At 41.1% G+C, this 14,341-nt stretch overlaps 1 protein-coding gene and 1 long non-coding RNA gene across 2 annotated transcripts; one reads left to right on the top strand and one right to left on the bottom strand.

The window, feature by feature from the left end:
- Positions 1 to 227: 227 nt before the first annotated feature.
- LOC105896508 (ATPase H+/K+ transporting subunit beta) lies at positions 228 to 5,524 on the top strand. The gene is made up of 8 exons (XM_031558170.2): positions 228 to 466; positions 578 to 710; positions 2,222 to 2,350; positions 2,494 to 2,607; positions 2,776 to 2,984; positions 3,101 to 3,163; positions 3,258 to 3,350; positions 4,747 to 5,524. Exons 2-8 carry the CDS (start codon positions 599 to 601, stop codon positions 4,903 to 4,905), a joined length of 879 nt encoding a protein of 292 aa, XP_031414030.1. The 5' UTR covers positions 228 to 466; positions 578 to 598; the 3' UTR covers positions 4,906 to 5,524.
- An 8,113-nt stretch (positions 5,525 to 13,637) lies between these two features.
- LOC116218096 lies at positions 13,638 to 14,179 on the bottom strand. Its single transcript, XR_004162658.1, has 4 exons — positions 14,130 to 14,179; positions 13,964 to 14,024; positions 13,842 to 13,878; positions 13,638 to 13,692 (listed from the first exon to the last, which is right to left on the bottom strand). It is a non-coding gene; the product is annotated as an uncharacterized LOC116218096 (long non-coding RNA).
- Positions 14,180 to 14,341: the final 162 nt, after the last annotated feature.

Here is a 14,341-nt window from a genome sequence, read left to right as displayed (position 1 = left end):
AGCAACCGTGGTCATAATTATATATTCATATGACATATATGTCAGAATCATAACAAAAGAATCCAACAAAACAATGGAAAACCAAAAGTTGGGTTTTGTGAAATTTCCCAATCTGGTTCCATTTATAAATATACTTGCATTGCCTTAGTCCCTTTGTGAGGAGAAGTCTTTCACACATGATGTGGACTGGGAGGAAGTCTAAGATAAGAGATTTTGATAGGCCCTCCGTTGTTTGGTGTGGTTATGATGACGAAGAGTAACAACCTTCCACACAAGGTTACCTTCCACAGTCTCACCACTTCACAATATCAGTGCCAGCACTCAGCCCACCCAGTTTGTGCATACGGAGTTGAGTTGGTCCTTATCAGAGCTTATAAAGCAGTCTCGGGGCAAAGACATTCCATGCTCACCTGGGTGTTCCATGAAGAGACCAATACAGAAAGGAGACATCCATCTCACACTAAAGGTGGGTAGGAGAGGGGACAGAGCCAGTACGGCATAATACGAGACAGTGGGGACATGAATCTGTCATGGTATTTATGACTCTACAGTTAGATTGTTGGTTTTCTCTTTGTAGCTTTCAATCTGATTGGCTGAGATGGCTACCTTGAAGGAGAAGAGGACCTGTGGACAACGATGTGAGGACTTTGGGCGCTTTGTCTGGAACCCAGACCATGGAACGTTTATGGGCAGGACCCCTGTCAAATGGGGTATGTATGAAGGTGGAGGGTTTAGATGGAAATAGTGTCACATTTACAGACATGAGTCACACTAGCAATGAGTAATATTATTTCCCGGCTAATAACCACGGTTTAAACATTGATTTAGTAAACTTTTTGTTTTGCCATAGTGAATAAACCGCTTATATCCATAGCCTTTAATTCTTGCCATAGTGAATAAGCTATTATCTAGCTACAACCAGATACCAACAAAGACAAGCCCTGTGACCAGTCCTCTCCAGTCTCTCTCTCTCTCTCTCGCTCTCTCTCTCTCTCTCTCTCTCTCGTACTCACACTAAATGCGCGTGCACCAGGTAGTGTGAAGTAGATCTGCTGCTTGAATGGTACACAGAGGACCCAAAATGTACTAGCACAGTTTTGACTCGATGACCTAACATTGAAAAACATGGCTAATAAACAGGTGTAAATACACAAATTGTTTACTAAAATAACATAAAATACTTTGATGCAGCTGATATACGGTGCAGTTACTAATCAGGAATTACAGTATACTAAATTACTCACCAATGTTATGGGCTTGAACTCAAGGCAAGATATACATACATAGTCCTATGATCAATGTTGGTTTCCAGCCAAGGTTTCAGGCTTAAAATGTAATATGTAGAATGTAAGTCATCTAAAGTATTCTATTTTTAATGATTTTGTGGTCCATGCCCTTTTGGATACTTGTATGGACAAACAATACTGACTCCATGGCAACCTCAATTATATCTGCATCTGTTTTAAAAAAGCCATGTAGTCACACTTACATTGTCAGTTGCTGTTTAGTGTGTCTGTTGAAATTAATATAGTTGTATATTTGTCTGCCTTTAGTGTGTCTGTTGAGATTAATATAGTTGTCTGCCTTTAGTGTGTGTTGAAATTAATATAGTTGTATATTTGTCTGCCTTTAGTGTGTGTGTTGAAATTAATATAGTTGTATATTTGTCTGCCTTTAGTGTGTCCTTACTTGAAGGTTTTCACTCAATCACCAACAGGTTCACTTGGTACTCTCCTGCTAGTGTGTGTTGAAATTAATATAGTTGTATATTTGTCTGCCTTTAGTGTGTCCTTACTTGAAGGTTTTCACTCAATCACCAACAGGTTCACTTGGTACTCTCCTGCTGACACAGCAAACACGGCAACTTTGCCGTGACCTTGTGATAAAGAGCACTTCTCCTTATCACCATCCCAGTGTTTAGAAGTATAATAACTGATAAGCAGTCACTCCAGAATAGTGTCCTCTGAGCATTACAGTAGATGACCACCTTGCAGAGAGCTCACCTTGGAGAGGACAGACATGTCTTTAAGAGGCCAACTGGTAGGTTAACAAGATACTGGCAGGTCCCCACATGTGAGTGACATGCTCACCTTAAACGGCCGTCTCTTTGCTTGCTGAAGGCAGTGGTTATGAATTTGTTCCTAACTAAATGGTTGTATGCTCTTCATAAGCCTCCATGTCTGTGATGATAGTCCCATGTTAATGCTTCCCTCTCTACCAGTTTGCATCAGCCTGTACTATGTGGCGTTTTATGTGGTGATGACGGCGCTGTTTGCTCTGGCTTTATGGACGCTGATGTACACCCTCGATCCATATGCACCAGACTACCAGGATCGATTACTTTCGCCTGGTGAGGACATACAAATCGAAAATTTTGTGAGCTAAATTGGAGAGTAAAGTAGCAATATTTTGTGTTTCTATTTTCAAGAGTGCTATAATAAACCATAGTTAAAGCTTTAATAAACCTCTTGCCTTCTATGATTTCACATATAGGAGTAATGGTTTGGCCGGACGTGTACAATGAGGAGAACCTAGAGTTGTTTTACAACATGTCTGAGAAGAGCAGCTTGGACAGAATGGCCCAGTGCCTGAGAGACTTCCTCATCCGTAAGGATCCAATTCATTCACAAATAAAAGAGACTTCAAAACCAATCGTAGAGGATAGTAGATTATTTAACCTGAATTTGCACGCATTTTATTCATTTATATAAAATTGGTATATTAATTTGGTGTTGAACGAGTTTGGCACTGATTTTGTCCTCTTGTGTCTTAAAGCTTACAATGACACCCTACAGGAAAGCTGCCATAGAATGCACCAATGCAAGCCAGGACACTACAATTTACAGACATCGTTTGATGCTCCGGGACACACAAAGTGGTCTTGCCCCTTCAACCAATCCGTGCTTGAACAGTGTTCTGGACTGGAAGACCCTACGTTTGGCTACAATGGAACAAAGCCATGTGTCATCATCAAAATGAATAGGGTGCAGGACAAAACCCAATAACAAACCACAACAAATGTTAAAGCACATTTTACAGATAAGGGAAAATATATATATATATCGTTTCAAATAAAAGATTCAGTGTTATTTTTCCACAGATAATTAGTTTCCTGCCCAACAACGGAACTGGCATGGCGCCCTATGTCAACTGCACTGCATTGGTGGGTTCTTCAGACAGTGTGCCTTTGCCTTGTGGGTACTTCACATCTTAATGTATGAATCACGTATCCAATGTCTGTATTTGTGCCCATACAGGAAGGACATGAAAATGTGGACTGGATAGAGTACTTCCCCTCCAACGGCACCTTCGACCTCTCCTACTTCCCCTACTATGGAAAGCAAGCGCAGGTACACGCCGTCATAATCAGCAGTTGACTTTGATTGGAGTTTGATTGGGCCCTGTTCCGCTAGGTCTGAGCAAGATCAGTGTTGGATCTGTCCCATAATAAGCTGATATCTGGGACTTTGTTTGTTTTCAAGCTGCAATGTTCAAGGTTTTGGGGTTACCTAAAGGAGCAGGTTTGGGGTTACCTAAAGGTTAGATACGCAGGTTTGGGGTTACCTAAAGGAGCAGGTTTGGGGTTACCAAAAGGTTAGAGACGCAGGTTTGGGGTTACCTAAAGGTTAGAGACGCAGGTTTGGGGTTACCTAAAGGTTAGAGACGCAGTTTTGGGGTTACCTAAAGGAGCAGGTTTGGGGTTACCTAAAGGTTAGAGAAGCAGGTTTGGGGTTACCTAAAGGTTAGAGAAGCAGGCTTCAGGTCGGCTCTATTGCCTGGACCAGCAGGAACATTTTGAGCGTGGAGAGTGAACGAACAGCGCATTCGCCTCCCTAAACATCCATGGCTGAAAAGCCCTTGAGCCCTAACTTCCTAACTGCTCCCTGGGCACGGCCCTGCTGCTGCCCACTGCTCCTGCTCCTGCTCCTAGTGAGAGTGTGCCCACTGCTCCTAAGTACAGGATAGGTCAAATGCAGATGTTAAATCTCACTGCTCAGTGAAAGTGTGTTTAACAAATGAAGAGAACTTAACTTGATTTCACCAGAGTAGGAAGGACATGGAGGTGGTAGCAGTTATACAGTAAACTGACTCTTGATGACGCTCATCTTTGCAGTGGATGGAACAACTCTTTATTGCATTGACTGCTGTTATTGTAGGCAGTCAGTTTTTTTAAAATGTAATTTGAAACGTTTCTTTACAATTTTGCCTTGCCTTTAGCACTGCAATGAGATTTCCTAACTGCTTGTGCACCCTGCTTACGTGTACAATCCACAATTGTAGGGACGATCACATCGTCACATGGTGATAGGTTGTCTCTCATATTTGAACACCCCTCCCCTCCCCTCCCCTCCAGAAATGCTGATTGGCTGGAATAGTGTATGGCTCAGCCCACGCGACTGTTTGTCTCTCATTGACAGTCAGGACTGTGATCAAACACCAGAACACACAGAACAGACCATGAGGATCCATTTGCTATATTTGACCAAACGTATATTGGATTAGAGTTGTGAAGTGCTCCTTTAATGCATGAATAGAGCACAGAATAGAACACGCCTGGGGTCTGTTGCTCAAGATTATAGGATGCATTTCCAGCCATAGCAGAATGCATTATGAAACTTAATGAAGACATTGCTAGTTTTTCTTACCTTTAAGGGTTTTAATGCACAATGTCTGCTGAGACATTCTAGAGACCTCCATATAAGACAACATTAAAGGATTGACTCTCACCTTCCTGTTTCCCTGCAGCCATCTTATGTGAATCCCCTAGTGGCCGTGAAAATCCACCTGATTGGCCAGCGCTCTGCTAAGATCCAGTGTAGGGTTGTGGCTCACAACATCGGCTACGAGAACTTCTATGAACCTTATGAAGGCAAAGTCATCTTCCAAATTAAGGCCACAAGTTAAACCCTGCTGACACAGCAATAACACCTGTTAATGGAGACTATTCACAGATCAAATGTAAATTGTACTTTTGGATGCCTTGCATCTGAAAAGAATTGTATGTGTATATAGTAAACATCACCATGCAATAACATGATACACTTACATGTATTTTTACAGTAGCAAAGCAAAAGAGATCAAAACCACAAATCATTTTGTCTCTTGCTCTGTGGTTGTATTCATGAAATGGCTCTTTAAAAACATGTGTAGTACAGTGGTTAAGTTATAGTTCAGAAACACATGCAGTCCGGTAAAGAAATCAGTAACATTAGAGTGAATGAGCATTCAACCTCCATTGATAGTTTCTGGTTTTGCTGTATATTAAAGCTGAATTAAAACACAGACCTCTTCTGTTTAAATCATCTGTTTGTAGTCTGTATGTGTTGTTTGGCTCCCTCACCCAAGGATCAAGTGTTGGATCTTGTATTTGTGTCAAATGTGTTATGTAAAATTAGCAGGGCTCCTTTGAAAGACATAAACATCCTCAACTTGTTATGGTTCATTGTGCCAATATGGCCTATTAATAATGTTTGTAATATTCCAAATGGACATGCTAGCAAAATAAAGGATTTTTAAAGTTTAACACATAATCCGCATAATTTTTTTTTCTTTATTTACTCATTGTCATGATCCTGGTTCATGTGTGGCCTTTGTTTATCCCTGTCTTGTGTTTCTGTTCCATGTGTTTGGCCATGTACTTCTTTGTTTACTTCTTGTGTTCGCTGTGCTTTTGTTGTCCCTTGTGACTTTGTTCACACCCCTTTCGTTACTGCCTGGTGTGTGTAATTGTTCCATGCCCACCTGTGTCTTGTTTTCCCATTTAGTCCTCTGTATTTAAACCCTCGTGTTTCCTCAGTTCATCGTCTGTCAATGTTTGTGTTTGTGTCATGTTTGTGTCATGTTTGTGTTTGTGTCATGTTTGTGTTTGTGTTATGTTTGTGTTTGTGTTTGTGTTTGTGTTTGTGTCAATGTTTGTGTTTGTGTCAATGTTTGTGTTTGTGTTTGTGTCATGTCATGTATGTGTCCACGCTGGTTTGACGCACTGTTCCTGGAGTTGTACGTAAAGAATCCTTGTTTTGATTTCAAATGTGTCTAGGTGCTGTGCATCAGGGTCCAGCTCTACTCTATACTGCTTGCATATTCTAAAACTAGGGAATTTCCCTCATTTCCAAATGATGATATTCAACTTTCATGATGATATTTAACCCTGGTGCTCCACTCTCCCCTATACAGATAGAGCCCTTCAGTTGTCTTTAGAAGCCTTTATTCACACTTGGTGGGCAGTCTTCTCCTGCCAGACCCTCTTTCCTATGCACTTGTTATATCTATCTATCTATCTATATATACTGTATATATCATAAAAATGGAAATACATATATAAATGCAAAATATTAAGGTAACAATTATAGTTAATTGTAATTAAATATGAATATGACACACACAGACATTTGACATTTTGTAGTTTCAATAAAGTAAATCTGTGACATAACTATGCACATGACTTCAAGTATTCCAGTACTGCCACAATTTTTCAGACGGATTATTATAGTTTATAACTATAGACGACAGCATGTATCCTGTGTCTTAAACTACTCTGAGGCATTTTTGGCCATTCAGTTCAGTAAATGTCCCCTAATGGAGATATGGAGTTGAGTTTTGAACCTGGGAGTAATCAGATGTGGTACATGACACTGTCAGACCTATCAGTGTACTATGCCATCCAAACTTACAACTAACTAAGCAGATCAATGTTCTGAGCAGCCTTTGATCTTCAGATGAAGATGACGGCACTCTTACAAAAAGCTCCCTAGAAAGACAGAGTGTGAGCGTCTTGAGCCAGACTGCACATTCCAGTGTGGTTGAGCATCATCTCACTTTTCACTCACTACTCTTATCCCTCATGTATAAAGGTATGTAGGTGTTGAATTCTATCTGACCCAAGGAGCCTCTGCCCCCCGATCCCCAGGCTGAGTGCTGCAGGTCTTATGGCCTGTCTCATTAAGAGGATGACACTGATGATGGGTGTGTAATCCTGCTGACTGCAGCCCTTTTCTGAGCAGCTTACACAGCCAGGTCACCACACCCCCAGCACTGATAATGGAGGCTTTTATTGCCATGGAAACCTCCATATGCAACTCTACGCCCAGAAACCCTGGGAACACGGCCCTGACGTTTCGAGAATTGCCTTTAAGTGAAACTAATAATGGCTTTCTCATCCATTTCAGTGTCCTGTGTGGTTACAGTCTGAGTACCCAATGAGGTTCAGAACAATTACATATTCAGAACTCTTCTCTGTGAATGAGTCTGTGGACCTTTTCATTGATATTTGATGACTACAATTTCCAAGGTACTTTGAGTTGAAAAAGTTTAATGTCATAAATATTAATATTAATATTACGACCACATATGAACTCTTAACCATTAGTCTCACACAACAGGAACTGCTTCACTGAATAAGACCAATGGCAGAGTTCGTCTCACACAACAGGAACTGCTTCACTGAATAAGACCAATGGCAGAGTTCGTCTCACACAACATGAACTGCTTCACTGAATAAGACCAATGGCAGAGTTCGTCTCACACAACAGGAACTGCTTCACTGAATAAGACCAATGGCAGTGCCTCAACTAAAACACAAGCTTTAAAGCACAACAGTGGCGGTGCCACCAACTCAACTGCCCTGCTGTGAAATCCCCTTCACATACAAGAGCCAAGAAGACAATAAATGATGGCGTGTAACATACCTTCATCTATTTCTGACTTCTCTTCATGTTTCTTGTTTATAAAAATATGCCCCAGAAAGCTGCTTTATTTCCTTCATTCTTCTCTATCTGCAAGTGTGCTGTTTGCCTTGAGTGTGAACACAGCGATGCTGCATTTGATTGGGATATGTCAAATGTATTTAGAGCGTTCGAGACTTAACTCCCTTCCCTTCACCTTTTCCCTCGTAACAAGGAAGCCATACGTGCAGCACGGAGGGCAGTGAGGTGAGGGCAGAGGGACTGTAGTTAGCATTGGCTGTATAGAGCTGCTCAGTTTGAAGCCCCAAAGCTCAGAGGACAATTAGCATGTTGGAGCTATTTCAGTGGGATTTTGGACCTTTCGTCCAAAATAACAAATTTGCTTAATATAGTTGAAAGGTGATTTTAGTTTTACTAAGTCAAAGTCATGTTTTATTGTCACACAGCACACACACATGCGTTTGGCGGCGACACAGGACACACACACAAACACTGATGAGGTCGCCGGTGAAATTTGCCTTCTGCCTTTAACCCTTCCTGGAGTCCTTGTCCTTCCTCAAGGCAGCCAGGAGCAGTTGGCAGCCTTTTTTTTCGGCGCCCGGGGACCAGGCCAAGTGTTCAGTCCAATCTTGGTCAGGGATGGACAGGGAGCGATCTTTTCTGTTGCATGTTTATGTGTGGGGGTTCTATGTGGAGGAAACCCTTGTGAACACAGGGAGAACATGCAAACTCCACACAGAAAGGCCCGGGAGATAGCCCACCTGAGCACTGAAGGTCTGGGGAGGACCTGCCCCCAGAGCCAACAGCCCCCCATGCGGGAATCGAACCCATGGCCTTCTTGCTGTGAGGCTGCAGTGCAAGCACCTGAGCCACCGTGTATAGGAAATACAATACACATGGGTACACATCAAATCTGATTGCATTCTGTGCTAAACACCAGTCCTATTCCTAGGCCATTTCATGTTGTGATTGATGATAGGCTCTAAAGCCAGATTGGATGTCTTCTTGATATTGTTTTTATTGTTTTAAGTTGCTTTGCTATTACTTTTTCAAATATTTTTGACAAAAAGGGAGGTTGGATATAGGCCTATAGCCAGGTCATCAGGATCAAAGTTCGATTTTTTTTTTGAGAGATGGTTTGATCACTGCTGTTTTTAATGATTTCGGAACGTATCTTGAAATGAGTGAATTGTCCATTACTTTAGGTAGTGTAGTAGTGTCTCATTTAACAAAGGCAGTGCTTAATTTATCTGCTGTTGTGTTGAATAATTGATGCCTATCCAATTGGGTGAGATCACCAGAAATGTATTGGCTCTTTTGTCAGCATAGTAATAACATTATGCTGGCGGCATCATGAGGAGAGTATTAACATTTATGCACAATTGCACCCACGTTTATTTGGTGCCCGTTCACAAGGTGAGGTACCTGACATTCTTCTGGTTCCTGTGTGACCTGTTGTACCTGCAACTTCCTTCCAGGTGGGCTCTCTAGTGTTGACCTCCACCGTGGGAGATGCTCTGAGGGACCCTAACTCTCCCTCTTCAGGACCGCTCAGAGTGTTGTGCAGGAAGTGGTCTACCTCTTCAGGACCGCTCAGAGTGTTGTGCAGGAAGTGGTCTACCTCTTCAGGACCGCTCAGAGTGTTGTGCAGGAAGTGGTCTACCTCTTCCTTAGAGCAGGTGAACTTCCCTAATATGCTCATGTTTTAGAGAGGTATGAGTCCATTATTTATTTGGAATATATCAGTCAGTAAACCAAGTAGTAGTTATGGTAAAGAATATTTCATGTTTTGAAATGCACAAGTTAAAATCTGGACTTTAATCCAATAGTAATGTAGTGACAGAACATGAAGCAGGGGGTTATGCAAGAAAGCCAACTATCATTATGGGTGAACTATAAGTATTTCAGTGTGAAGGAATGAGTCAATATTCCTGATCAATAGCTTGTGGAAATGGTTGATTGAAGCTATTGTTGTGTTTTCCAGTTATGGCTCACATACCTTTTCAAACTATGATAATTTAATGTTATTTTTTTCCTTAAAAGCTACATTTATTACAGTAATTAAAGGCAAAATGTAAAGAACCTGTACCAGATTCACAAACTTTCAAGCACCACTGTGTGTAGTCATCCTCATAGTGAAGAACAAATGGCAAAGTTACACCAATATGCATGCAATAATAAGCCAGATTGGGGTTCAAAAGAATATAATTGAAAGGACCGAAGAGTTCTTAGAGGATCCGATGATCCAAAGGATCATTTAGCTATGTAGGTGACTTAAACAGCTAGGTGAGACAGTCCCATCTCTGGAGTATATGTGTTGGTCAGCCTAGATGCAGTCTCTTCCAGTTTAGTTTGGCTCTCAGAAGTAGTCAGTTCAGCAGTAGCCTCATTGAGCCGAGTCTCACAAGATGTTGCACAGGCTGAAAAAGAGATGGCGATGAAAAAAACAACACTTTCCAAGCACATCTACTTAGTGAATACTCAATGTTACAGTGAATGAATGTATTTTTATGTGTTCAGACTTTGATCTGATTTTATTTAGTTGTTTCAGTTACCTGAGACATTGATGTTCTTTTCAAAGGACTTATCATTGTCACAATGCCCAATTTTAGCACCTTTCCTTATTTTCTGATAAAGTAAGAGAGATTATTTATTTCAAATTCAAATTGTAATGAATAAAGAAATATCTAAACTGCATACTCACAGATCATGTTACATCAATTTGTTCTTCACTCAGTAGCCTCTGTGATCAGCATTAGTACACATAATGTCTAAAATGACAATAACATCTCGTATAGAAACTGAACGCCACCTTGAAGGAGAACTTGAATTTCGGCATCCTGAAGAAACAGCACCCTACGGTCTCTTCCTCCTGTGGCATCTCCAGTGGGCCAGCAGATACAGGAGCCTTGGTGACCTCAGCCAGCGTCTCACTGAACTCTGTGAAAAAAGAGGGAATGTTTTATACATCCTCCTCATCCAAACTGGTTAATTTGCAGCAGGTAAAAATATGAAAATAGTTAGATCTAATTGAAGTGTTGCTTCAAATATCACCATGAACTTACTCGTGTTTGCAACAGGAGATGCTTGATTTACAAGAAGACTCTGTGATCCTCTCTTTGATTTCTGAAGAACACATAGTTACATAGTAACTAAAAGATATACCCTACAACTGGGTGCAGTACATCTTGTAGTGTATAGACAGTATGGATGAAAGATATACCCTACAACTGGGTACAGTACATCTTGTAGTGTATAGAACAGTATGGCTGTATGACAGTACAAAACTCCATGAGCTAAATGATATGCATGATACTCCACCTTTGACTTGATTGTTGGCATCTTCAGCCAAACTGGAAACATTTTGTTCTTGGTCTTTTCCTTTCCTGGGTCTTGTCCAACCTCAGCTTGAATTGGAGAGAGGTGTGTAGAAGCTGGTATGCTGGTTTGGCTACAGGTCTTTGTTATCTCTTTTGTTAGCGTTTCTACCAGTGATGATTCAAACGATGGATTGTGTGTTCCAAGGGCAGAACGGAGCACATCTTCAGACCCATACTCTCTCGTAAGGTCCTTGTAAACGCTTCTGTAAATCTGGTGAAAATTCACATCCTGAGGATAACTTTTATCGCCTGTGATGCCAAAAGCTGTATCGAGCTCAGACAGAATCCTGCAAATCACGTCTCTAGACATATCCAGCACATTATCTGGAAGTCCATCCTGGTGGGTGCCAATGTCCTGGTGTAAGCTATTGACTTTCTTCAGGAGTCGAATGACCAGCATGGAGACCAAGGAGGCATAGTCATTTTTGTCGGACTCTAACATACGTAGCTGACATGAACTGGTGACTCCTTCACACTGACTATTTTGCATCAAATCTGTATGTTCTTCAAAATTACGAGGGGGCAGATTGTTTGAGTTAATGGTGGATGATCTAGTTTTAGTGTCCTGTGCCTGTTTGTCTAAGAGTTTCTGATCCTCCTTAACTAATTCTTTCAAGTCAGGAGAATCATTTTCCTTTAACTCTGTGGAGAGTGCCACCATGACTTCGTTGGTCATCACTTGTGTGAATACGTTCATTGTACTTCCAAACACCTCAGGTGATGATTTTGAGGTCTCTAGATTATTCTGTAAATGTTCTTGATTTTCAGAAGATGCTGAGGGGAACAAACATGACAGGAGTTGTCGCTTCACAGCCTCCTCTACATAACTGTAAACGAACCCTGATGGAATTTCATTCTTTCCCTCAGCTCTAGATGTTAATTTGCACAGAATAGAATCTGAAAGACTCTTTCCAACTGGCACGGAAATGGTCTGAAGACCATGATAACTTTTTAGTGTTTTATGTACTCGATCTGCAATATCACAGGAATATTGACCTATTTGTGTTTCAGTGATCAATTCCTCCAGTCTTCCAGTGATGGGTACACGTTTTTCCCATTCTAAGATGGTGTCTAACACACTACTGATGGTTTCATTTGCACATCCAGGAGACAATGAAGCGGCATCCATGTCAACAAAAGTGTGCGTCAGAAGAGGGGAAATCCTTTCGATAAACACTTCTGGGGGAACAGAAGTACCGGGGAGTTTGGTTTGGTCATCTATTTCTGAGTGAATGCATCCTGAGGAGTGTGACAATGGCAATCCAGGGCTTGGTGACCTGTCTGTTTCTGTTCCAATGTCAATCACTTGTACTTCATTCAACATAGCACTAAGGATCTTATCAATCAGCTCTACCTGCTCTAGATTTTCTGCAGTCTTGAGATCGGGAAGTTCACTCTGCATGGATACAATTACTTGGCTAGTGACATTGATGGCAGAAGCCACTGTAATTTTTTTTTTACTGTCAGAGTGAAAGGATTTGCAAAACAATTTCCCCACGATGTTCTGAATAGCATTGAACATTCTGTGAGATGTTGTCCTGTAGATCCTTTTCATGGGAACAACAGTTCCTAGGGCTCGTGTTTTCTCCAAAAGATCTTTCATCCCCTCAATAACACATCCAACAACATCATATGATGTTGAATGAACCTCTTGCTCTGACATTTTGTCCTTCATGGATTCAATAATATCATCAACTAGAGCAACTGCAAGAGACTCTGACAGGGGACCAGATGGAAAGATAGCATGAACCTGACAGAGGTTTGTTTGACTTTCTGCTTTGGAGTTTGACTCCTCGTCATCTTCAGCAAATTCCTTAACTGGGGATTCATTCTCAAGAGTTTTGAGCAAAACCTCACTCACTTGCTTTGATGCCCTTTGTTGAAATTCAGTGCCTGTAAACTGGTTGAGCAAGGGGATGGATTGTGATAGTCTTGAGGCTTTAGCGTTCTCAGCCATCATGGGTGCTGCAGTAGGACCAGAGTCAGAGTCCTTAATGGTGCATGAGGCTGTCAAATCCACATTCTTTTTGGAGATGGAGGAATATCCCTGTGGTAAGGCAGGCACAACTGGATCCAAACCGCTGACTATTCTGACAGATTCTTGCAAAATCTCATCGACTTCTTTCTTGGCTGCTGCCAAGAGCATTTCATTTGTTATCCCCTGAGATCCTTGGCGTAGAGATGATCCTTCAGGTCTCCTGGCCTCTGAGGTGCTTACCCTATTCCAAGGCATATAGAACACATGTATAACTGACAACACTAGTTACGCAGAACTAGTTACACATAGTTCACTTCAATTAAAACATGACGATGAATCCCATGCTAATTCACAACAGGGATGTTATTTGGACATGATCTGCAGTCAGGAAGTGCTACATGAGGGTGGCATTTTGTACAGTAGTAATAAACAGTCAAATCTTGTGTTTTACGAAAATAAAAGGATAAACAAGTCATTCCAGTGATTACTGTACATACCAAAATGTGTGTTGCCCTGATCTTGTCATTCCACATACGTATGAGACAGGAACACCCAGAATTTCACTGAGGACTGGGAGCAAGTAATACTGAGCAGTCTGGACTACTTTCTTCACTATGATAGCACAAAGATGGCCAACTTCTTCTTTGGTCCTCTGAGTAAACAAAATCAGACAATTAAGAATTTCATCAGAGAGGAATATTAAAGAATAAAGAATATTAGAGAATTTATATTCAAATCAACCCTCCATATATAATCGAACAGTAATATACAGAAGATTTTAAGTGGCGAAATCAAACTCACAGGCACACATAGAGCCTCACGGACAATTATCCAATGCCTGCAAAAGAGAAAAGAATTTTAGAACATTGGAACTTAATTATCCGACAGGCAAACACTGAATTTTTTAAAACTTTTTCTCTTACTCTTCTGTCATGTTCTCCACAAGGTGGCGTATCATGGGGGAGAGGTTCATATGATCCAGATCTGCAAAAGCACATGTATTATTTTTAAGATGTATGGTAGGGCATGTAGAACTTGACCATTTTAGCAGTGGGTCTTTGGGCACAGAGGAACTTGGCATATACTAACCTGCATCAAACCTTTTGGTCCTCGTTGTAGAGCTACACTCAGCTCTTGATTCCTCAAAAGATTTTTTCTTTGACTAAGAGAAAACACAAAGTTAGTTGTCATCAGTTAATTCTCAGCAGTCAGTCCCTCCAGGATTTTGGAATGAAATGCAAGTCATATCCTCTTTTATTCAGTCGATGTACTGCTGTTTGTTTTTCCAACATAAACATAAA

The sequence above is a fragment of the Clupea harengus genome, chromosome 21, assembly GCF_900700415.2.
Source record: "Clupea harengus chromosome 21, Ch_v2.0.2, whole genome shotgun sequence".
Lineage (NCBI taxonomy): Eukaryota > Metazoa > Chordata > Actinopteri > Clupeiformes > Clupeidae > Clupea > Clupea harengus.
The sequence above is the reverse complement of the archived record's forward strand: the minus strand, read 5'-3'. Positions and strand labels throughout refer to the sequence as shown.

Bases quoted from the DNA above. Each gene is read 5' to 3' on its own strand.
- LOC105896508 (XM_031558170.2), top strand. From the start codon at position 599: ATGGCTACCTTGAAGGAGAAGAGGACCTGTGGACAACGATGTGAGGAC. The intron at 2,985-3,100 runs GTGCAGGACAAA...ATTTTTCCACAG, and splicing joins TCATCATCAAAATGAATAGG to ATAATTAGTTTCCTGCCCAA. The intron at 3,351-4,746 runs GTACACGCCGTC...GTTTCCCTGCAG, and splicing joins ACTATGGAAAGCAAGCGCAG to CCATCTTATGTGAATCCCCT.